At 39.3% G+C, this 24,939-nt stretch overlaps 1 protein-coding gene across 3 annotated transcripts in view; it reads left to right on the top strand.

Moving 5' to 3' along the window:
* cd2ap (CD2-associated protein) overlaps window positions 1-24,465 on the top strand; it is a 187,673-nt gene extending 163,208 nt beyond the window's left edge. For all 3 annotated transcript variants that reach the window (XM_069886760.1, XM_069886759.1, XM_069886761.1), the window contains 7 exons: window positions 11,719-11,857; window positions 15,228-15,364; window positions 18,344-18,459; window positions 20,392-20,487; window positions 21,236-21,387; window positions 22,496-22,559; window positions 24,118-24,465. In XM_069886760.1, coding sequence (XP_069742861.1) covers window positions 11,719-11,857; window positions 15,228-15,364; window positions 18,344-18,459; window positions 20,392-20,487; window positions 21,236-21,387; window positions 22,496-22,559; window positions 24,118-24,159 — 746 coding nt within the window. In that variant the 3' untranslated portion in view covers window positions 24,160-24,465. The remainder of the gene's footprint in view (window positions 1-11,718; window positions 11,858-15,227; window positions 15,365-18,343; window positions 18,460-20,391; window positions 20,488-21,235; window positions 21,388-22,495; window positions 22,560-24,117) is intronic.
* The last annotated feature ends 474 nt before the right edge of the window (window positions 24,466-24,939 follow it).

Genomic DNA, 24,939 nt, shown 5'->3' with positions numbered 1-24,939 from the left:
GACCACTGTCTCCTTTACTTCACTTACTGTCTTATCTCCTCATGAATCTCTGCTTTGGTTTTCCTTTTCTACCCTCTTAACCACAACCTAAGGCACTTCCCACTGCAACTCGAGTAGTGCAATACTTGTCTCTGAATAGACCCTCACGCTTCCAGTCAGGGGCACAAACAGACCTTTCATGTGATGCAAAAATGTTCTGGCCCCTTGTCCAATCTAATCTGCTGTATTCAGTGCATGTGATCGGACATGTTCCATATCAGAGATACAAAAAAACAGACTGAGCGAACACCTTGCCAATCACCCGTGCTCTGCGCAAAAGTGGCTGAAAACCCTTGTACAAGCCATTTCAATCTCTTCGATCCTTTACAAAGCAATCTTTGTAATTAAAGTCAAAAGAGAACTGAGCAATTGGAACCCAGTGCAGCCTATCCTATTCTAAGCTTATTTTATAAATTAGTTGTTTAGTGGTGAAGAACACCGAACTATAAGCATGTGGGTGAGGGAAGAAGTCTATTGGCCACACAAACATGCTCTGGCACTCAATTTGATCATAGAGGACCAACAGTGGATTTAACTCCTCTTTTTAGAAAGTTGTCACTCCCCTGGAATTTCAAAAAATGTACCCAACTGCACTTTAAAGACGTCTGATTATTGAGCCACTCACCCTCTCCCTCCCTGTCTCGAAATGCACTGTCCATGAAACCTTCCTGTTCAAACACCAGAATCTGAAACCCACGTTGAATCTGGGGAGTTCTATTCATGTATATGCTTCTGACCTGGACATGTGAGTGAAATGGTGTTCCTTAATGAGACAGCAGACCCACTTCTAGGGCCATGAGGAGGTCCATCAAGAGGTCGATTTGGAATATCGGAGATGCTGATTTCTGACCAACTCCTTAGGCTGTGTACGTGATCAGATAGAAACACATAGATATCAGTGCTGTCAGTTAATCAATGACTGACTTAAGCAAACACAGATTATTGCATTAGTTGGATACTTTAAATCAGTGGTTCTCAATCTTTTTCTTTTCACACACATACCACTTTAAGTAATCCCTATGCCATCGGTGCTCTGTGATTAGTTTGGGATTGCTTATGTGAATGGGAAGAGAAGGTTGAGAATCACTGCTCTAGACCCAATTGTTACTGAAATATTTTACTTGAGAGAAATTGTCATTGGCCCATGTGGAGTAAATGAAACTGCACCTAATGAGTCAATGAGGTACGATTAAAGCAGTGGTTTTCAAACTTTTTCTTTCCACCCACACACCACCTTCAGCAATCCCTTACTAATCACAGAGCACCTATGGCATAGGGAATACTTAAAGTGGTATGTGAGTGGAAAGAAAAAGGTTGAGAACCACTACCTTAAACACTGGTATTGGTGTTATCGCAAGATATCAACTTTTCACAGCAGGTGTGAATGGCACTCACCCCAAAAGCTCCAAATGGAGTGATTAGGTCTGATGGGCAGATGGAGAATGAGAGGCTATTTGGAGGGAGGGAGGGAGGGGGAGAGAGAGAAAGAGCACGCCGGAGCAGTGCTCCAGTGGGTTCCGGCAGCGCTACACCCTAACAATGTACCATATTTGTGCACATAGAACACGCACTTTTTATGCGTTTTTTTTTTAACAAACCAGGTACCCCACCCCCGCATGTTATATGCATGTGCACACTATACGAGAAAATATTTTTACATGTTGAAAGAATGCGCACAATTTATAGTAGGTGTGGAAAAATTGCATCGGCAATTTATAGCGAGTGTGGGAATGTTATCGTGAGTGCAGGAATGTAATAGCAGCATTAAAAGAATGCGCACAATCTCTAGCGGGCATGGGAAAGTCGCATTAGTGAGTGTGGGAAGGTACTCGCGGCATTGAAAGAGCGCGCACAATTTATAGCAAGCATGGGAAATTTTGATCGAGGGCACAGCACCTTAATTGCCCAAACCTGTCCCCTGAGGGAGGAGATTAACATAATCAAGTGCCTTTGATCTGAGACATTAGGATGATTCTGTCCTATGGTATCACTTTAATCATCCTCACTACATCAAATCAAACCATAAAATTCTCAATTGCACACTATTTTAACAAGATAGGCTTTAATGAAAGGCTTTTTAAATCATGACAGAATTAAAATCCTGCTTAACTCTTTTTAATTGATTCCTCTCCAAGGCTTGTTAATATGTTGCAGGAGGATATAATCTCAATGTAATGGATGATTGACACCTTTGGGGGAAATGGATTGGGTGTTAATTGCAGGAAATTAACTGTGAAAGACGGTGGGACCATGAATGTGCTTTGTTATGTCCCAAGTAAGTGCAAATTGCTCTTGTAAATTGAATGTAGAATGCTATATTGAATATGCTATATGAAAATTTTTTACACATTTTATGATTTTCTGCATGTTATGTATGTGCGCGCATTATAGGAGTGAAAATACGGTACATGTTCTGACTTAAATACAAATTCGAGTTAAAGACAGACCTAGGTAACAGAACTCTTTTTAAACCCAGGGACTGCCTGTAGCCCTTCTCGTCAGAGCTTTTTAAAATTCTGCTTTGGTTTTCTGTTTGATCGGGCATAATTTGCAGCTTGCTGATATTTCCAGTTATTCCTTGCATCTCTGGTGTTCTCCATGGTTTCTTCAAGGAGAAATAAGTGAACTGTGAATAAAACAAAATGTTCTTCTGCTTGCTCAGAGCCAAAATGTGTTCTTATAATTTTCAGCTGAGTGAAGCCCTTTGCAGTCAATACCACTTTGTATAACAAGCTGTAAGCTGTTAATTGTTTCATCTTAGAATCTTGGGTTTACACCGCATACATTATTCAACATTTACTTTAGCAAGTTTAAAATGATTAGCTTTACACCTCTTGAGAAATCCAGTTGTGCTAAAATTGTTTTTAATACTTTCAGTGGTTACATTGGGTGACATTGATATATTCAGAAATGCAAACATCCACTCAAGCTCTCAAATCTCAGGATCTACCTGAGATCATATTCCCATATATTACAAGTTCCTGTTTTATTTAGTGAGTTGGCTGAAGTCAGAGGTTCCCACCTGCATCAAAAAGTCATCAAACATCCCAGTCCCCAAGAATAATAGTGTGAGTGGCCTCAATGACTAGCACCCAGTAGCACTCATTTCTACTGTAATAAAATGCTTTGAGTGGCCAGAATTAACATGTACCTAAACAAAGATCTGGACCCACTGCAATTTGCCTATCATCACAATTGTTCCACAGCAAATGCAATATCATGGGCTCTCCACTCAGCTCTGGATCACCTCGACAACAGCAATTCATACTGTTGGACTCTGGCTTTACCTTACTCTTAATTTAGTCTATGTGTGGTCTGAGTCCAGCGTGTTCTTTGAATGAAGTGATAGGAGAAGGTATTCGGTTCAACAGTCAATTTATTACACAGCACAAGAATAAAACTTAACAGAGCTCTGGGTCAGTCGTTAGTTCATAGGTCACCTGCACAGTGAGCTATTCCCCAAGACTGACCCCTATTGTCCAGTTGGCTCAGTTTATATAGATCAACCTTATCATACAGAACAAAAGTTGGCTTCCTTTGCTAGATTTCATTATCATACAGAACAAAAGTTGTCTTCCTTTGCTAGATCTTTTTGCATAAGGGTTATCACAAGTCATCTCCTGTTTTGCAGATATCTGGGGTGTAGCGCTCCCATCTTAATCCTCCAGGCCAGACTATCCTGCTGTTTTGATCAGAAATTAATTCATCCCCAGATATTTCTAATCACCATCTGTCATTCTGTTCCTGTCTGGCCAATTTCTGCTGTTCTCTTTAACACCTCCTCCTGCCTTAATCTTCCTCCTAGACTGGTTTTCCATTCCCTTTGTTTCTTGCAGGCCATTCTTTGTTCTGGTCTGGCCTGTGTCTCCTGTGCTACTACCACCTCCTTCAGTTTGAGCATTCCTCCTAAATCGTTTTATGCATTTCCTCTCCCTGTATTTGGGAGCATTTTGCTCAGCCAACTTTGCTCCATGCTGTGATTGACACTTAATCACATTCCTCTTTTCCCCTGAACCATGCAGTAAATATAAACTTATTAATTAATCATTTCTTTCATAATGTTTTAACCCCTAGATTCCAACAATACATACAACTACTCTTCCTCGACTACAGCTCAGACTTCAATACCATTATTCCCTCAGTGCTCAAGAAGCTACAAACTCTAGGCTTCTGTATCACCTCCACACCCCCCCCCCACCCACCCCAGTAACTGGATTCTTGACTTGTTCATCAGAAGACCACAGTCAATGCAAATTGGAAACAACGACTTCTCCTCATTGATTATGCTTAGTTTAGCTTAGCTTTAGATGTGTGCTTAGCCCACTGCTCTACTCATTATACACCCATGACTGTATGGCCAAGCACAATTCCAATGCCATCAACAAGTCTGTTGATGATACCACAGTTGTTGGCAGAATCACAAACGGAAATGAGGAGGTGTACAGGAGGGAGACAGATCAGTTCGTTGAGTGGTGTAATGACAACAATCCTATGCTCATCGTCAGCAAAACCAAGGAGATGATTGTGGACTTCAGAAGGAAGTCAGGGGAACACGACCCAGTTCTTGTCAAGGGCTCAGTCGTGGAGAGGGTCAAGAACTTCAAATTTCTGGGTGTCAACATCTCAAAGGATCTGTCCTGGAGCCTCCATGTTGAGGCATTCATGAAGAAGGCTCGCCAGTGGCTTTACTTTGTAAGGTGTGTAAGGAGATTTGGTATATCACCGCAGACTCTCATAAAATTCTACGTGTGTACGATGGAGAGCATTCTGGCTGGTTGCATCACTGTCTGGTATGGAGGTGCCAACGCTCAGAACAAGAAACAACTCCAGAAGGTTGTTAACTCGGCCTCCGATATCACAGGCACCAGACTTCACTCCATTTAGGGCATCTACTTGAGGCGGAGTCCTAAAAAGCAGCCTCTATCCTAAAGATCCCCACCACCTAGGCCATGCTCTCTTCTAATGGGAAAAAGGTACAAGAACCACATGCACGCACACACACATAGATGGGGTAGATTTAAGTAAGGTGTTTTATTATTAGTAATTATTAATAAATATATTGTTTTATAAATAGCAATGTCTTGGTGAATTTCTATTGCTGCTGGTCTGTGGCGTAACACAACTTTCCCATCCCTCGTTCCTGGTATCTTCAAGCATTTGTTCAATTCCCTTTTGAACCTCCCAGCTCTCATCTTGTGTTTATTGTTTTTTTTCTGAGTGGTCTATACCCTCTCTCATTTTGGTATCATATTATGTTTTCTCCTGTTAAATCTGTGATAATATTACACATTTTTGCTTTTTAGTATCTCAGAAAATGTTCGAAACACTCAGCAATTCATTAACTCATGCAGGAGAGGGAAATAGTTGGTTTTTCTTTCTACAAACGTGATCTTCTAAATATATCCAGCATTTTTCCTCTTGTTTCTGATTTCCAGCATTTGCCATTTATTTTACTTTTCATTCCAGGTTTAACTAGTTGCAGGGATTGTTCCTGTGATTCAGAAGTCCAGTTGCCGAGTTTATCCATCCAACATTTTGGACCTGAAGCCTTTGTCAAGCTAGGAGCAAAAAGCACATGGTTGTGGGTGGGAGGATTGAAGAGAAAAGAGCATTAACATTGAGTTCTCCAGTTTCTGCGAAACCCCACCTTGAGTCTCCTTCCCTATCCCTCTGTCTCATTTGCTTCAGATCCCACCCTCTTCCCTCAATTCAGAGGGCTACAACCTCTCCCTATCACTTCTCAGATGTTTTCTCTTCCTTCCCACCTATATCCACCTCTTGCTTGTTAGCCTGTGCTCATCCCCCTGCTTCATCCACCCTCCTCTCTTCTCCCCATCTTTTTATTCAGGCGCCTGGCTGCTTTTTTTGCTCATACCATGTTTACTCTTGACTGCCTGCGTGACCTGCTGAGTTTCTCTAGCACTTTTGTGTATTGTGCTACAATTACAGCACCTGCAGACTTTCCTGTTTAACTCCACTCAGATTCTGTTTCTGTTTTTGAAGTCCACAAGGATTGGTCCAAGTGCAATAGATCCTCTTTTCACCATCTGGTCCAATCACCTGAGGGTGCTGGGAATCTGATTGGGAGGACAAGGGGTGATAGTCAAGATGAAGTAGACGTAAGGGGATGTAGGAGTAGCACACACTCCTGATGGCAGCCAGAAACTTCATTCAGGTGCCAACTGTAGGCTATAGTAAGTGCTCTGAGCACGTTTAAGGTTGGCTAGGCTATGAGGTTCGATGGGTGCGGTACTGTATTTTTTGACTTGTGATTTTTCCACTTACGATGGGTTTATTGGAACGTAACCCCATTGTAGTTTGAGGAGCATCTGTGTCAATTGTGGATCCAGAATAAGAGCAGGAAAAGAGGGCCCGCTGAGTAACCAAGCAACGTGGTGCAATAAAGCTTCCTGACCTGAAATGCTAACTAATCATTTCTGCGCATAGATGTCACTTGACCTGCTGAGTCCATCTAACTGCTCGTTGTTTACACAAGATTCCAGCATCTGCAGCTTTTGTGCTTCTCCAATGACCCTAATGGTTGCAATTCAGTTTGATTTTATTTTATTTTTATTTTTTCACTTTCATCCTAACGTGGATTTTGTGATCAGTCTCATTATCGGTCAGGATGGCCTTGTACCTGAACCAAGGATATTGTTAATTCCCTCCCCCCCCCCTCCCCCCAAGAACTGCACTTAGAGTGGTTTTAGACTTTGTTGGATATTGAGATGTGAGAACCTGTGAACCACAGGTGATCCCCACCTTATGGGGGAAGGGGATGCTAAAAATGGGCTGTGTCGTGATTTTCCGTCATCACAGGTGTAAAGAAACAAATTGAACAAGCATTTTGTGTTTGTTTATTTACTTTGTACCTCACAATTGTAGTGAGAGGGAATATGTTCTGATTATCAACTTTTAGGATAGACATTTGTGAATTCTGTTGGGGGGGTGAATTTTTACAGCTGTAATATTGGGATTGCCTGTTGATGTTTTTTTATGCAAGCTAGTTAATTCAGACAGTGATTATTTTTCTTTATTATGAATTCCATCAAAAATAACTTCTGACTGATGGGACCAATTATAAATTTATAAATTATGAATAGAATTACAGCTAAACTCAATATTTTTTTAGTGGTTCTGTGATGTAGAAAATGCACACGATCCTCTCTCTTCGCAGGGTATGCCTTAATCCATTCTCATGTCTAGTTTAATTACTGACTGTCTTTGTATTCACTTTCTTAGTGGAACCATTTCAGGAATTAAATCACGGAATCCTGAATTGAATTTCTTATCAAAGCTCTACATTGCAGACCAGTACGTCTGAACCATTCCCTTGAGTTTTGAAGATGCCGATCTCGGAGAGTCAGAATCGAAGAAAACAAACTTGCTTCCTTTTGTGCACTGGTTTCATGTTCATTCGTTCAACACTGAATTATAGTCGCTATTTGGCAAAAAGACTCATTCCCAAGAGGAAGAAATAAATTCCTCATGGTGCCTTTCACAATAAGACACAGGCAAGTCGCTGAGGAATTTATTTCTTCCTCTTGGGCAGTGCCTTAGGATTGAAGAAAAATGGTTTCACTTCAGTTAAGTAGATTCTTAGGTGGCGGATGAAGCCAATGTGTGACCTGAAAACTCTCTGCTAATGAATAATTAGTGTTTGGCAGGTGGATAATGAGGGCAATAGTACATTCCTTGTGTTGTTTCTGATGAGTTTCTATGTGCTCATGATTAATTGATTTCTAGTTCTGACTGCTTTCCCAAGTATTTTGTTTTTGAGACTGACATAGGCACTTTGAGGACATCCTTGAATTGTTTCTTCTCTTCCCCCGGGAAATCTCTTGCTATTGATAGAGCTCAGAGTAGTGGTGATTTCAAGTGTCTGATGTCAGGCGTGCCAACAATGTGCCCTGCCCATTGGATCTAACCATCTGTAATCATTGACTTCAATGCTGTGACTATTGGGTGATCCTTGTTTCTTCACTTGTTTTTGTTGGGGTGGAATATCTGCAGTACTTTGATGTGATCTGTGGGTAATTCATATCACACCCTATAAACTGAGTTTTGTTCCAGGTTTTTTTTTAAGACATACAGTATAATAACAGGCCATTTCATCCCACGAGTCTGTGCCACCCAACTTACACCCAGTTAACCTATACCCTTGGTAGGTTTCAAATGGTGGGAGGAAACTGGAACCCAGGGGGAAAACCCACGCAGGCACGGGGAAAACGTACAAACTCCTTACAGACAGCACAGGATTCGAACCCTGGTTCTAATTGCTGGTGCTGTAAAGACGTTGTACCACCCCCGACCCCAACCGTGCTTTGATATCCCGATATCTAAACATTGGTCATCTGAATAATAAAGATAGAGCTAATGATATTTGGAGAACATCAGTTCTGCCACTGAAAGGAAGTTTTTGAAGAGGACCAGAGCAATGACTTTCCCTGTTCTGGCACAGGGCGGAGATTCTGCTATTGTTACAGAAATCATAATTATTTTCTCCTTGATTTTGGCATCAGAGTTCCATGATATATTTTGTTCTTCCCATCTGTAAGAGATGAGTTTTGAAACCACCAGGCTTGAGAACTTCAGTAGAGATACTTTCTACTCTAGAGGCTTGTGTTCTCTGTGGGTACTGCTTTTTTGATGGTTGGCCTGACTGGAGTAGATAGTTTCTGTTGAATGGAGGAGAAGGTGCTCACATCATGAACCAAGATACTATTGAATTTTACCCAACTTCTCCAGTAGGTGCCGATTGTCTCTGCCTTTCATGAGCTCCCCTCCATTCTTGGGTCTCCGTGTGGTGAGCCATTGGGTATTCGAGCTGTAAATGGCTTTGTATCGTCAGAAAAATCAGTGATCGGCAAGTTGTTGGAACTTCAAGTTTTTTTTCATCTTTTCACGTTTTCTGTTGGGCCTTGCTATTCAGATACCTGTGGAACTGATTCTGCTTTGAGTTGCTGTGAAGTTTACAGTTCAAAAATAGCTTGTGTTTTTCATAGCCGTTTGACCTCAACAAACTGGTTTGGCCATTTTTTTTTCATGGAGATATTGATGTCTATTTTCCTCACTCGTGCTAATTATGATGGACTTGAGGGAAGAACAAGCCCTGGTGGATCATTTAGCCCTTGATGTTTGGGAATAGAGAATTTTAAAATTAATTTTTTCTTGTTATGATGTTTGATGTTTGGTGCTAAGCTCATGAACAGGTTGGGCCATCTAACAGTCATTGGCAGCAGTCATGGCACAGATATCTTGGTGACCTCACAGGGACACTGATGCAAGTCCAATAGGTGCCAGTCAGTGTAGGTGTAATGACCGAGCAACTCATTCTTCCTTGTGAGTGGGATCTAATGAGATGACTGGTGATCAGTCCATGATGGACTGGTGTCCTTGATAAGCTGGGTATGTTATGAGAACTAATCCACAGTGCAATGATAGGTTGGTGTAAAAACTTGGAGGGATCTCACCCACCCCATCCCATCAGATTTCCTTTCCAGGCAAGCTGCAAGACATACTAGTGCTCTGTTTATAAATTATGGTTTTTAGTTGACTAAGCCCCTGAATTTTAACGTTATAGCATAGTTCAGTGTCACAAAAGAACTTCGAGAACCTTCCCTTTCAAATACATCTAGTTGCTAAAGGTTTACTATCAGAACAACTATCAAGAAATGTATCACAATTAAAGTTCTGTGAAAATTGGGAGAGAAAAAAACTTTATCTGCTGGGTCTAAAATTAAAAAAAACCCAGAAACTACTGCAAGAGCTGAACAGGTCAGATTTCCTCTGTTGGAAGAGGAACGTTTCATGGCAGATGAAGGGTATTTAACCTGAACCATTCTCACAGATGTGACCTAATCAGTTGAGTGTTTACAGCATTTTCTGTTTTTATTTTAAAGTACTGTAACTATTGGAAAAATAAATCAAGAATGCATATGTCAACTCTTGTGTCCAATCAGACTGTATCTGCACAAATGGAAATGGTGTTAATGTCTCAGGCTAAAGATCTTTCATTAAGAACTAACAAGTCAATTTGTGATGGATTTCTGAGTTGTTTGCATTGCATTTATTCTCATGATACCTTGGATTATATTAGCCAAAATGAAATAATTCTTGCAACAACAACTTTTGAAGTAGCCAGTCAAGTCAAACTAATTGCATTTATTCCCCTTTTGCATTTGTTATAAGGACATATTCTGTCCATCATTGACTTGTTTTCTGGCAGAGGTGTTGGGTCAGTTTTGACATAAATACTCTAAATTCAAGTTGTAAATTATTCACAATTTTGGGAGGTAATCCGGTGCAAAGGAGGGAAATCCATTCTTTCAAGAAATGTTGTCCTTCATATCCTTCACTAGTCACACTGCTTCATTTTTAACATATTTCTATGTCTGTGCATAGATATAGAAATATGTGGCTCATTTGCCCAGTCATGGATGTCATCTAATTTATTTTGTAAATGACTGGCTGTTTTGTCAATCTCTGTACTCTTTCTTTCCTTGCCCTCCTTCTGTAGTACCTGATATGAGTAGTGTGTACTTCAAAGTGTATTGAAGCTTCCTTTTCCATTGCTTCGACCTCCTGCCATATTTCAGGAGATATATGCACAGATTCACTAAAGGCTAACGCCTGTGTTCTCTCTGTGTCATATATGATTGACTTTGAAGCAATCCAAGTTCTGAGATTGCTAAAGATATTTATGTTCTACCTCAATGAAGGAAATTCACTTGATTCCTTTTTGAACACGAATGCACTTTAAAGCTTTAAAAAGTTTTATGGCTTTCAATTAGTTTCTGCATTAAATTGTAGTTGTCACCAATTTAAATAAAGAACTATTCAGCTGGATCCTATTTGAATCATTTAATGAGAAATGAAGAACAAATGAGAGACATTGTCTTTTTTTCAAAAAAGCAAAAAAAAATCCTTGTTCTTGAAATCTAAAATTAAAATAGGGGACTCTGAAAATAGCAGTTCAGGGTCCCCTTTTAGAGAAGTGATTCTTAGTCAATGAGCTTTCACCGGAACTGAGGTTAGAAGTCAATGCAAGCTCTGGAAAAGGGGTAGAGAGAAAACATGTCTCTGGTGGGGTGTAGGATTGCTAGACTGAGTGGCACACACCAGTTATGAAGGCTTCTTGATCACAGCTGACCTATTTGACTTGGCGGGGCAGTTTGCGCAATACTTGCAGCACAATCGATGATGGTTCGAACCCAGCATTGTCTGAAAGGAGTTTGTATATTTTCCCTGTGTCTGCATGGGTTTATTCCAGGCGCTCCATTTTCCTTTCAAAGTGTATGGGAGTTGTAGATTAATTGTAGGGCGGCACAGGATTGTGGGCCAAAAGTCTACATTTAAATTTTTTTTTAAACATTTTAAATTAGCACTACCACCACTTGTTTGCTGTGGATCTTCACCCTTTCATAAACATTCTCTTTTGTTTTCTCCTCCCTTGCTTTTCTCCTACTTAATGTGTAATTTTTAACTTTATCTCTGTTCTGATGAAAAGTCATTAACCTGTTCCTCGCTCCACAGGTACTGCCTGTCCCACTCACTGAGAATTTCCAGCATCACCTGTTTGTTTCTTAATATACTTTAATGCTTCATTGAATCAGATGACAAGTTTGACAGGAGGTAAAGGATCATATTGAGGTCATTTGTTTCTTTGTGTTCGTGCAGATGATCAAAAGTCAGCTAAACCCGCTGCCCCAATGGTACCACCCAAAAAACCCAACCTCCCGATGAAGAGTCATCCCTTCAAGTCTGCTGTTCCTCCCAAACGACCAGAGAAACCCATGATGCCACTTCCTTTATCCAAGTAAGATGATTTTCCTTAGGTTCTTGGTGCAAATTTTCTAATGTGCTGGAACAAAATGCATAAATTTTTACTGAAAGTTGGATTAAAGCAATTTTGTGTTTGTTTTTGACTGAGATGCTTCCAGAAATAGAATTCCATAAATTTGGGACAGACTTTTGGCATTGTGTTTTAAGGAGGGGAATGAAACAAATTACTGGTTGATCCTTCCTCACAGAATCCCAGTATTTTGCAGCCAAACCCATGTTATTCAAGAGGAGCCAAAGCTCCTCCCTCATTGCAGTCACAGCCTGTTTGAATATTCACATGCCACTGTGGCACAGTTGCTTCTGAGACCTCACCCATTGATTCAAGAATGCAGAAAACCCATGAGATCAACCATCTATTTCCAGAGCTGACAAGTATCTCCAGCTGGGAACTGCAGGTGGTGACTTCAAATAGCATTAAATCTGGCTGACCGTCCAGAATATAAAATCTGTAAGGGTCTTGGAAGCAAATTCAGTAGTGACAGATACTGAAGAGGAGCAGTGCATGACTAAGTGTCCTGTCTGACTGCTTCATTGTGTGAGATGGTAGCTGCAAAGCATCAGACTGGAAGTCTATGCAGTGGACTATTCAAATAGCTGAGAGGATCACCAAGGTCTCCCTTTCCTCCATAGACATTTATTGTCTAAATAAATTAGCATTGTCTAAATATGGCCCAGAGAATTAGAGAAGACCCATATAAATATATTGTGGCAGGGCACATCCTCATGGTGAACCGGCCCCACTTGTGTCGCCACGTGGTGGGGCAGCCATGGAGAAATGGTGTCATCAGAGGTTTCTCTCTGACTCCACCATCCCTTCCAGCGTGGACCCTGGGCAGCGATTATAATGTCACAATGCACCAGGTGACTGAGCTCATGCTGCCCTTAAAGGGGCGTGTTGAATTGGAATAAAAACCGTCATTAACGACCCTCAACGTGGTGGCTGTGTTTCTTCCACTGCTTTCACCACCACAATATATTTGTTTTGATTATGTACAGTGTGTTGTGTTTTTTGTTTGTGCACCATGGTCTGGAGAGACACTGCTTCATCAAGTTGTACATCATGAACAATCCGATAATAAAGAGCAGAGTAGTTGAAAAAAAATCCTGAATTCTTTAAATAAACCAGCACAAGCTTGAAGGCAGAATTCCTGCTCTGCTGCAGTCTATCTCTCTATGCTTTTCAATGCTTCTTCAATAGAAAGACCTTTATTTCTGAATCATCTTAAATTTTATTTTCGTAAATATCTGCTGTCGTATTATAATTCACACCACCATTGGGAGCCATCCAAAAATATATTACTTGATTTGTCTTCATTTTTTTTCACTTCAGTTATTATGCCCTTTACTGTGTGTATCAATCAATTAAGCATTTTGTTCCTGCTAGATTGAGAAAAATCTTGTCGCCATCTTTTTGCATTCTTCATTCAATGGAGATCCAAGTATTCTAACGGGTCTTCATCAAATTCAACACCAAGAATTCTGCTTCTCTTTTTTGAATTGTTGGATCTCTCATAATATAATTTACATTGAGTCTGCAATTGCACGCTAAGGTTACTTTTTTTTAAAGTCTTGTCATTTTTATAGATATTTTCTTTCCCTGTAATTTGCAAAGTTAGCTGGTTCACTTTTCCTGTGCTAAATTACGATAATCAGTGATCTGAGCAATCAGCTGGTCTTTATCATTCTGCAATCTTGCACAATCTACAACTTGTTTTGCTTCCCACTGCAACCTTCTCATCTTTCCTTGGCAATTGGAACTGTGGTGAAGTATATCATTTTCTTTCTTTTTTCTTTGGCTTGGCTTCGCAGATGAAGATTTATGGAGGGGTAAATGTCCACGTCAGCTGCAGGCTTGTTTGTGGCTGACAAGTCCGATGCGGGACAGGCAGACATGGTTGCAGTGGTTGCAGGGGAAAATTGGTTGGTTGGGGTTGGGTATTGGGTTTTTCCTCCTTTGTCTTTTGTCAGTGAGGTGGGCTCTGCGGTCTTCTTCAAAGGAGGTTGCTGCCCGCCGAACTGTGGGGCGCCAAGATGCACGGTTTGAGGCGATATCAGCCCACTGGCGTGGTCAATGTGGCAGGCACCAAGAGATTTCTTTAGGCAGTCCTTGTACCTCTTCTTTGGTGCACCTCTGACACGGTGGCCAGTGGAGAGCTCGCCATATAACACGATCTTGGGAAGGCGATGGTCCTCCATTCTGGAGACGTGACCTACCCAGCGCAGTTGGATCTTCAGCAGTGTGGATTCGATGCTGTCGGCCTCTGCCATCTCGAGTACTTCGATGTTAAGGATGAAGTCACTCCAATGAATGTTGAGGATGGAGCGGAGACAACGCTGGTGGAAGCGTTCTAGGAGCCGTAGGTGATGCCGGTAGAGGACCCATGATTCGGAGCCGAACAGGAGTGTGGGTATGACAATGGCTCTGTATACGCTAATCTTTGTGAGGTTTTTCAGTTGGTTGTTTTTCCAGACTCTTGTGTAGTCTTCCAAAGGCGCTATTTGCCTTGGCGAGTCTGTTGTCTATCTCGTTGTCGATCCTTGCATCCGATGAAAAAGTATATCATTAAAATGTTAGAAAAGGTCAAACTAAATTATTTACAAGCCGAGACACCATAATACACATTTTCTAACTTAAGCTTTCAGATGAACTGGGAAACTAACTTAAAAAGGTTAATGGTATTACTCTCCATACAGGCCACCTGACCTATAGAACGTATTCCACTGTTTCATTTCATCTTAAATTTCAAATGTCTACATTTTTCTTTATTTTCAATATTTAGGAAACTGGTATAGTGACAGCTTTTTCTAATAATTAATTACGGCAACAGCAATAACTTTTTTCTAATGACATAAAGTCTGCAGATGCTTCATTTTCTGACGATACACACAAGTGCTGTAGAAACACAGTAGGTCCCGTAGTATCCAATGGGAGGCAATACAACCAATACAAAGGCTCAGGCCCAAAATGTTGGTTATATATCTTTGCCTCCTATGGATGCTGCAGAACCTGCTGACTTTCACCAGCACATTTGTGTAACAAATGGGACAATAATTTTTTTTTCCATTTATTTTTATTTTTAGAAAAGGCACATGCAATTGATTACAATTTCATAAACTTCACTCACAACGTTTTGAAACGTTGGTGATGTATCTTTACCTTTGCTACATAAAGGCACTATTTGACCTGCTGAGTTTCTCCACCATTTGTGTGTTTTTTCACTTAACCACGGTGTCAACAGAATCCTGTGTTTTACCCATAATTGAAATTATAGACTGTACAGTCAAAGATGATTATGACCTGAAATATATGAATAATCATGTAACAATTTCTGTCTCTTTCGCAGAACTAATGGAGAGGTGCCTTACATTAGACCAAAGCTAGACCTTGACTCAGCAGTGCTTAGACCAAAATCTGACCTGGTGTCATCGATTATTCGACCAAAGTCCACAGAACTTGTGCCTGACAAAGCTCCTGACATTGGTAAACCTCTGAATAAAATTTATTGTAGTTTTGATTTTCTTAGTTAATTATTCTTTAGCACAGTGGACAGTTTGGAAAATGTTTTCTTATTGTTTCTATATGAATCTTTGTGCCAGTTTTACTTCTTTGCTTTGCTCCATATGAAGTTCCACTTCACCTTATTTGTGTCCATCAATAGAAGTTCAGAGATTGGTCATCTTTAGAAACATGATTACGGCTGTAATTTAATTTGGTTAACTTAGCTTCAAAAGTCTAATTTTGCTTCAAGACATTGCTTTGACCTTTTTGAATCATGCCTCCCTATTGCAATGTTGTTTGTTCCATTAATATTTTTGTGTTATTTCTATTTTCTTGACTCATACTCTTGCTGAAATACGAATTGTGAGGTTGTACTTTCCCTTTTTCACCCTAAGAAGACATTTTTCAGGTTCCTTATCATTTTCCATAACCTCTTTGCTGAATTTAGTTCTAAAGAGTTATCAATTTTTCATCCAATATTTAATATTCAACACTGACTGGTGTCTGCTATTCTTTCATTGACTTCCTGTCCTCAGAATTGGCTGTGCTTCCTCTCTGGTCCCTTAGATTCTCTTCCAAGGACACTGACCAGTGGTTCTCAACCTTTTTCTTTCCACTCACATACCATTTTAAGTAATCCCTATGCCATCAGTGCTCTGTGATTAGTAAGGAATTGCTTAAGGTGGTATGTGAGTGGGAAGGGGAAGTTGAGAATCACGGCTCTAGACCCAATTGTTACTGAAATATTTTGCTGAGAAAAATTGTCATTGGCCCATTTCCTTTGGAGTTATAAAACCGTGCACATAACGAGTCAATTTGGTACGATTAAAACAGTGGTTTTCAACCTTTTTCTTTCCACCCACTTACCACCTTATGCAATTCCTTACTAATCACAGAGCACCTGTGGCATTGGAATTATAGCCTTCTATGCTCCAGAGAAAACAGGCCAAGTTTTTCTGATCTCTCCCTTAAAATTTACCTATAAACCAGGCAATATCCTGTTAAATCTTTTCTGTACTCTTTCCAAAACCTCCTCAACCTTTGTAATGATGTGACCCAGAATTGCATACAGTATTCCAAGTGCAGTTAAACCAGTCTTGTTTAGTTGAGTGCTATATAAAATTTGGTTAGGCCGTTTATAATATGTGAAAAAGATTAAGATTTTTATGTTATTTTCCCAACCTTGGACAAAAGACTGTGACCATTTACCCTACCTTGTACTTTTATAAATCTTTGAAAAGTCTGCCCAAAGCCACTGACTAACCAGAGAAAAAAGTTCCATCCAATTCAATCTCTCCTATTACCAGCTCCTGTTTCAATTAGTGTATCATCATTCAAAGATGTGGAGAGACTTGGTGGCAACAGCTAGTACCAGGTTGTACCCAAATTCGCTACTTTATAGAGGAGTAAGAACATTGGGTGCATTTTCCAGGGACAAAGGTGGTGAGAGAGTCCTGTGGGTGGAACACTGAAGGAATAGCACTTAATGACCAGTAGCCATCTCATCGAACACAGAGCAGGAATGACTCTGTACGATAATGGACAATTTGGCTGATTCTCACCGTCAGGAAAAGTAGTATTGCTGCATCGGATTGTGACCAAAGTAATGGTCATTTCGATTGACCCATGCCTGGGTTTTGGAAACATCGTGGAAGTCACCCATTTCATTTCCCCAACACAAGAAAAAGGGGAGTTGTGACAACCATTCGTGCAAAAGGGTATTTCTCTGCAAGAAACTTGACAAGGATTCATGTGTTTTTGCCAGTCTGGTCACTCAGTCTCTCCCACCTCCTTCGTGATTACTTCTGTGCATCAGTTTAAAAATCTGTCCATAGTCTCCTGCCCTGTCAGACTGAGGCCACCTGTAAATTGGAGAAACATCACTTTGTATTCCATCTGGGTAACCAACTATATGACATTAGCATAAACATCACTGGCTTCCTTTAGACCTCTTCCCCCCCCCTCCCCCCAACCTATCATCTTTCCCGAAGTCTCCTTTCCTCTAGTGTTGCACTCTCGCGTGCTCTGTCTCCTTTCACAGAGCCAAATTCATTTCTCACCTTTCCTCTCTCCTGCCCTTTTATCATTTCTAATAAACCTGTTTTGTATGTTGATCCATTGTCCTCCTCCTCCCATTCTACCCTTTTCCCCCCAATACAGATGCCTTTCTCTTACTTGTACCTTGAGGAAAGGCTCAGGCCAAAATTGTCAGTGATGTATCTTTACCTCCCATGGACGCTGTAAGTCCAGCTGAGTTCCTCTAGCATCAGTGTTTTTACTACATTTCTGCATGTTTACCAGCTTAATGACATCTTCCTATAAGCTCAGTGATTAGAGCTACACTCAGTATTCCAGGTGTCATCGTATGTACCAACACTTGTGCTCAAAACCCTGACTGAGAAGGCAAGGGTGCCAAATGCTGTCTACCTGTATCACCACATTGAGGGAATTGTGTAGTTGTACCCAAGGTATCTGTTCTCCAACAATCTATAGAGCCCTGCCATTTACTGTGTAAGTCCTGCCCTGTTTAATTTACCAAACTGCATCACTTAGCACTTCTCAGAGTTGAATTCCATATTCCATTCATTGGGCCATTTCCCCATCTGATCAAGCGTGGAGCTTAATTGTCATAAAACTTTTCCAGTCAACCTTCAGTTCAGTTTTGTAACATGAACGAATGACACATTGCTCAAATTTTACAGCTTAGTTGCTAAATATTTTATTGTTGTTATATTATCAAATATTATAAAATTGACTTTGCAGGTCCTACGATAAGAATTTACTCTATTAATATGTACAATCTGATGACAATAAACTTGAACTTGACTTGACCAGATAATGCAACAAATGATGAAGGGTTCTGGCCAGAAACGTAGGCATTTCCTTTTCTCCCACTGATGCTGCCCAACCTGCTGACTTCCACCAAGACATTGTTAAAATAACATGTTGTTTCTGTTTCAGATCTCATCAGCTTTGACACAGTAGAATCTTGTAGTGAGAAACTCACTCACCCAACAGCCAGCAGGCCAAGATTGCCAGGGAGAAGGCCACCCAGCACTTTTATTTCTAGTCAACCTGTGAGTTCCCTTTGATCAACGCTGTCACAGAGCAATGTTATTTTGCTGAATTTTACCTGCACAAAGTAACCAGCGCAAGTACCAGTCATCTTGGGCTGAATATGCTGCCTTGTTGTGGATTAAGCCATGCAAATAGTACAACCCCAAATTTGCTTCCTAGCCTGCACTAGGGGTATTAGCATGACTCATGTCCATACTACAAAGGAAGAGTCGACTGTTTTTGTCCATTCTTGCTCACGAGCTGTCATTGAAAAGAGTTAGACCATGGAATAATGAAATATGTCCGTCCTGTCAAATATTTTGTGTCCAACTATTTGCCAGTTTGTTGGAGGCAGTGGTCGGCTGTAGACTTCTACATGACAGGAAACGTCAGCAAGATCAGAAAAAACATGGGACAAATCTGGAGAACAATATTAGTATACCTTTGTTTCCCACAGTGAATGCAAGCATCATGGGTAAGGAGAAGTCAAAAGAAAGGGGAGAATTTGAGAGCTGAGGCATGTATTTGGTTGTCCCTGATTGGAAAATTAGGGCTGGGATAGAAAGCGAAGCCGCACTGAAAATAAGCTGCATCAAGTAGCGGGGGTCTGGAAAAAAAAATGCATATCAAGACTGAACTGCCAGAAGTTACATAATTGTCTTCAAAGACTGAGGGGGATCTCAATGAGTAGAAGAGGATATCTTTTTTTACTGCCTTTATATCTGAACCAATAATAAAATGGAAGGTTGTGATTCTGCATTGCAAATAATTATTTAAAAAAATCTTGGATAATAAGCCGTTAAACCAGAATTGCATTCCAGTGATAGATTTAAAATATTTATTACTTGATTTCCAAAATGATGCTAAAATGTAGATATGTTTCAGCCATGATGTCATTCTTCTAAACTCTTTATTTTAGCAACCCCTACATTTTAAAAAAACATATTCCAATGTGGGAATCATTTCACTGTATTTTTTTCTAAAAATTATAATGTGTAAGGTTTCCTAGCGAGACATACAAAATTAATGCCTCTGGTGCAGGGATTCCGTCCGGTTGGTGTAAGCATTATGTTGCCCAGATCATTTGTAAGCCTTAGGAGTCTTTACTTTGATGCTATCTAAGTTGTAGACGACGCATGGAATTCTCTGTCAACTATCAGCTCATCTGTAGTTGAATCTTTTGTTAGGCCATTTAAATAGGTCAGTCAACATCTGTAAAAAGTGAACGTGACCATCAGGCAGCTGATTGATATGTTTAGTCTTAAAGTTCACTGGAGTAATCCTTAGGAAAAATTTGATATTAAAATGCCATGAGCAAAACAATTGAAAATAATGAATTGTTCCTGAGAAAATGAAAATGTATGAAAAACAAGTTTTCGTTCTCAAATTCTTGATTAAATGATAGATAGCTTCATGATACTCCAGATTTTGCTTACCAAATTTTGCGAAACATTGATGCAAATTATTCATCTTGAAAGTCATTCTAAAACTGTCCAAAATTAACTGCAACAGATAGAGCCAAAATGTGCAGCATGGGTATCAGATGTGAAAATCTGTTTAATAATTTCACCAAAAGAAGATTACTAATATGCATTTTCAAGTGTTCACCCCATTCCATAAGCATATTTTTTGAGATCTATAATGTGGAATGATATTTGTTAGAACCAGTAACCAATTTTGAAAGGTAACAGTTTAGTTGGAGGTAGTTTTTTGAGATCTATAATCTGGAATGATATTTGTTAGAACCAGTAACCAATTTTGAAAGGTAACAGTTTAGTTGGAGGTAGTTTTTTGAGATCTATAATCTGGAATGATATTTGTTAGAACCAGTAACCAATTTTGAAAGCTAACAGTTTAGTTGGAGGTAGTTTTTTTGCAAAGACGTGTAGATTGTCACATAGTAAATTATATTTTTCAAGTTGTTTGTTTTAACTTTTAAAAAAAACCCACAGAATTCGGTTGACAGTAACTTGGATAAAAATTCTGAAATAATCAAAGAGAAAGAAGATGAAATTGCCAAGCCAAAGCCTTCTGAAATAATCAAAAAGGTATGGTGGTGACAAATACAATTGTTCAGTTAATTGCAAATAAATCGCATGTTATGAATGCAAATTACTTTGGTTTAGGTCAGAAAAACTGATTTCTCTGCAGAGAAACAACTTGTAATTTAAAATGTTTGATTTTCTCACATGATTGCTCCTCAATTTATACCTGGGTTTCACAATGCTCTCTGTAGTTGGATACCCAGCAATTTTACTTTCGAACTACTCTCCCATTCAATGTACCCTGAAAAACTGGTCTTGCACTGCGAGCTCAATTTATTTTTCACTTCAAGGTATCTAGATGGCCATGCATTTGACCAGGATGACCAAATCTGAAATTATATCCAATGTAAACTTGATAACTGCATTTTTTTTTTAGTTCTCCTGTTGTTGCAGAGCACCATAAAATTTATAGATTTTGGAGGGTAGCGCTGTTAGCGTAGCGGTTAGGGCAACGCTATTACAGTGCTCCAGTTTCCTCCCACCATTCAAAATGTTTGGGGATAGTAGGTAAATGTGGGTAGCGTTGCCTCGAGGGCCAGAGGGCATGTTACCATTCTGTATGGCTAATTTTTTTTTTAATTACCTTTTTTGTGTAGCATATTTAAAAAAGTGTTTGAAGTCCTTTTTCAAAGTTCAAAACAGCAGATTATGTTATCATTAATTTAAAAGAAAAAATTCCTCATGCTAGTTTAGAATCTTTACACTTGTTTAAGGTGAATTATCCATTTTTATTGTTCTTCCACTGTTTCAGCCATCATTCAAACAAAGCATTGGGATAATAAATGCTGCTGAGGTGAAGGATTCAACTGAGATAAATAACGGGCAGAAGATGACTGTAGAAGATATTAAGGCACAAGTAGCTGACTTGATGACTTTGGTTGAGAAACTGAAGATCCAGTACAAGTAATATCTTTGCATCCAATTAAGTCATTTTTAACAAGGGGAAATATAATTTCACACCTTGATCTATGTTAACTACCATTATTATTATTTATTGGTCTACTTATTTATTTCTGGGCTCTTGGGGATTTAAGGATGTCTCCAAGAATAATTCTTGGCACCCTAAGAAATGAACAAGTTTATATCTTTTTGTTTGCTGCTGTGCTTAGCAGAGCCAGATTGAATGGCATAAACTTCAATAATACCATACATTTGCACAGTTCAATGTATTGGGACTGTAGATACTTAATGTGACTATGAACATCAGTTTAAAATCTGAAACATTTGGAATATATGCTTAGAAAGCATAAGATTTCATGAAAATTTCCTTTTCAAAACTGGAATTTTCTACCTCTTTCAAGACATTAAATTGCAAAACACTGAAGTGGATGTATTAAAATAGACAAATAATTATGGAAGGACTGTAAATCAGTTGGCTTTGTGATTATGTCATTTAATTTCATTTTTACTGTATAAAAGGTTCCTCAAGGCTTCAAAAAAATGCCCTTTTCACTGTCCCAGCAATTCATTTCTAATTTGTTACTTCGGTCTGACTTCAATGAAACTATCCCTAGAGAAATTGGTGGAAAATGAAGTGGAAACTTTCATAGTTTCATGTTTATTCCGAAAAAAGTAGGAAAGGCTTAATACTTAATAGAAACCTCAGTGATCTGAGTCAACCAAACTTTTGTAACAATGCATTGTAATCATGTACAAATGCAAATTGCAGGAAATTGGATGAACAAATCTGAAATTAAACCCAATGGAGTAACTTGATAACTGCATTTTTTTTTAGTTCTCCATTTGATGCTGCCTTCTTCAGATTGCATTTTTTTTAAACTCTTTCCTGATGCAGGGTTATCTATGAACCCATACTAAAGGGCTTTTTCCTTAATTCAGTTGGTCCCCCCTCATAAGGGCTGTTACTATTTGTTCAAATTATTGACCCAATGAGGTTAATGTGACCGGTAAGCCTGCTTAAAAATTTATGATGCTGGATTAAAAACCACTCATGCTGTATGATTGTAACGTCACTCTCCAAAGTAACAACCAATTATTCTATTATCTACAGAAAAGAATTAACTGAACTAAGGCATGAATTAGAAGAAGAAAAGAAACATCGTATTTCCTTGCAGGTAAATGTTGGTTTATAGTTATTCCATTTACTTTGGAGAACAAGCTTTGCATTTTACAGATGAATTATTTCTTGTACTGAAGGAGAATATTCACATCATTGTGCCTTTTGCAGCTTTATAAAATAATTCATGCTTGGGTCTCACTGACATTTTAGATTTTTGTACGAGTATTTCTCCAATTCCAATTAAAAGTTGTAGAATCTGTTTCTGTTGGCTTTTCACGTTGTAGCAGTTTCTCCAGAAGAGAAGTCTGCATTCCTAGTCATATTATTTATATGGAATATTTGCTTTCATTGGTTAGTGGATTTTTTTCCATGTTCAGTAAAGTACCGTATATGCCAGCACATAAGACAAGACTCGACGATTAAAAATGTCAGCCCAAACCAGGGTCGTCTTATACGCCAAGTATTGAATATGATCCTTGACAGCGAAGTCTCAGCACTGCCCCACTGCAAGTGTACAGTGCAAACCTTGACAGCAAATTCTCAGCACTGCCCCACGGCAAGTGTACAGTGCTAACCTTGACAGCGAAGTCTCAGCGCTGCCCCACAGCAAGTATACACCTTGACAGCGAAGTCTCAGTGCTGCCTCACAGCAAGTGTACACCTTGACAGCGAAGTCTTAGCGCTCCACCATGGGGTCTATCTGCTTTCAGCTTTGTACTATCTTTAAACGCTCTGTTAAAGGAGCCGACTGTGGTTTATTTTAAAATTAGCTAATTAAATTTTTACCTTTACTGGGTAATTTGCTTTTTAAAATATTGTGACAGCATCACCTCACTGGTCAGTGCCAGACTTGAGATATTCTATTACAGCGAGTATAGTTCAAAACCTACATCGTAAGTGGAAATTCTGTGGGTCATCTTATACAAGAGTCGACTTGTAGGCTGGCATGTATGGTATGCATAATTCTAAATACCTGTCACATTTTTGGGCCTACATTTGAAGGACAAGTGTCTTATTTTAAATGGGCCCTGGTCATGATTAAAGTCCAATGTTCATAATATATTTTCTAAAGTAAGTGTGCAGAACGGAACACATTCCAACTGCACTATATCTTGCACTGTGAAATAAATATCCTACCAATGTTCTTTATTGAAAGCACACATGAAGAATGTCATTTGTTGTGTCCTCTTCTTTTTCTTTGGCTTGGCTTCGCGGACGAAGATTTATGGAGGGGGTAAAAAGTCCACGTCAGCTGCAGGCTCGTTTGTGGCTGACCAGTCCGATGCGGGACAGGCAGACACGATTGCAGCGGTTGCAAGGGAAAATTGGTTGGTTGGGGTTGGGTGTTGGGTTTTTCCTCCTTTGCCTTTTGTCAGTGAGGTAGGCTCTGCGGTCTTCTTCAAAGGAGGCTGCTGCCCGCCAAACTGTGAGGCGCCAAGATGCACGGTTTGAGGCGTTATCAGCCCACTGGCGGTGGTCAATGTGGCAGGCAATTTAATACTTGTTGTTTAATACAATTTAATAATGTTGTGTCCTACAATTTAATGAAATACAATTATTTTCTCCATCTCTTTGAAACATTGAAGTTAATAATATTATTTTTTTATTTATAGCTGGAAATAGACAAACTGAAGAAAGCAGTTCAGCCAACATGAACTACATTTTATTCTATATTTGGTACAACTTGCCATGCTATAGACGCTGGTGCAAGTAACTAGGAAGACCAGGACTAAATAATGGATTTTGCCTTTTCTTATGATCATGGTTCCTTTTGAAATATCAGAAATTATGATCTTTATAAAGATGGGTAGAATTATATGATGTAAATTTCTTGCCAATGAGAATTAATGAGGCCTTATCTGGTATTGTTACTGGACTCGCAGACCACACATTCAAGGTGAATGTTTGTTTGCTACTGTACTACTGAATCTGTATAAAGGGGTAAGATGTTAAATTTTTAATTAAGATGTAGTTTAATTTTTTTATGAATCTGCTATTGTAGTTATGCAAAATGATACGATTTACACAAATATTTTCTTCTCAAGGGGAGGGGCTTAATAGATATTAGATGATTTTTGTCCTCTCCACGGGAAAGGAAATTTAATTTTACTGCATACAATTTATTTTAGCAATCCTACACCGGTTAAACACTATTGTGCCTGATTGAAGCCTGCAGATGAAAGTATTAAATGAATATATAAAGTTGGTGTTCGAGGGGCAAAGGATTGTGGTCAACAGACCAATTACCTATGCAGAGTAGAATATGTATTTTCATATAAAAGGTTATATTACAAATGTAATGACTATTTACACATTACTTTCCATAAAGGGAGAATTTGACATTAATGGATCTGAGAAAATGAACATTCACACCACTCATATTCACTGTGTTCTTTTTGATGAATTATTCCAAATTATTTTTTCATGCCCTGTTT

Source organism: Narcine bancroftii, chromosome 6 (assembly GCF_036971445.1).
Source record: "Narcine bancroftii isolate sNarBan1 chromosome 6, sNarBan1.hap1, whole genome shotgun sequence".
NCBI classification, from domain to species: Eukaryota; Metazoa; Chordata; class Chondrichthyes; order Torpediniformes; family Narcinidae; genus Narcine; species Narcine bancroftii.
This window is presented reverse-complemented; position numbering and strand designations above follow the sequence as displayed.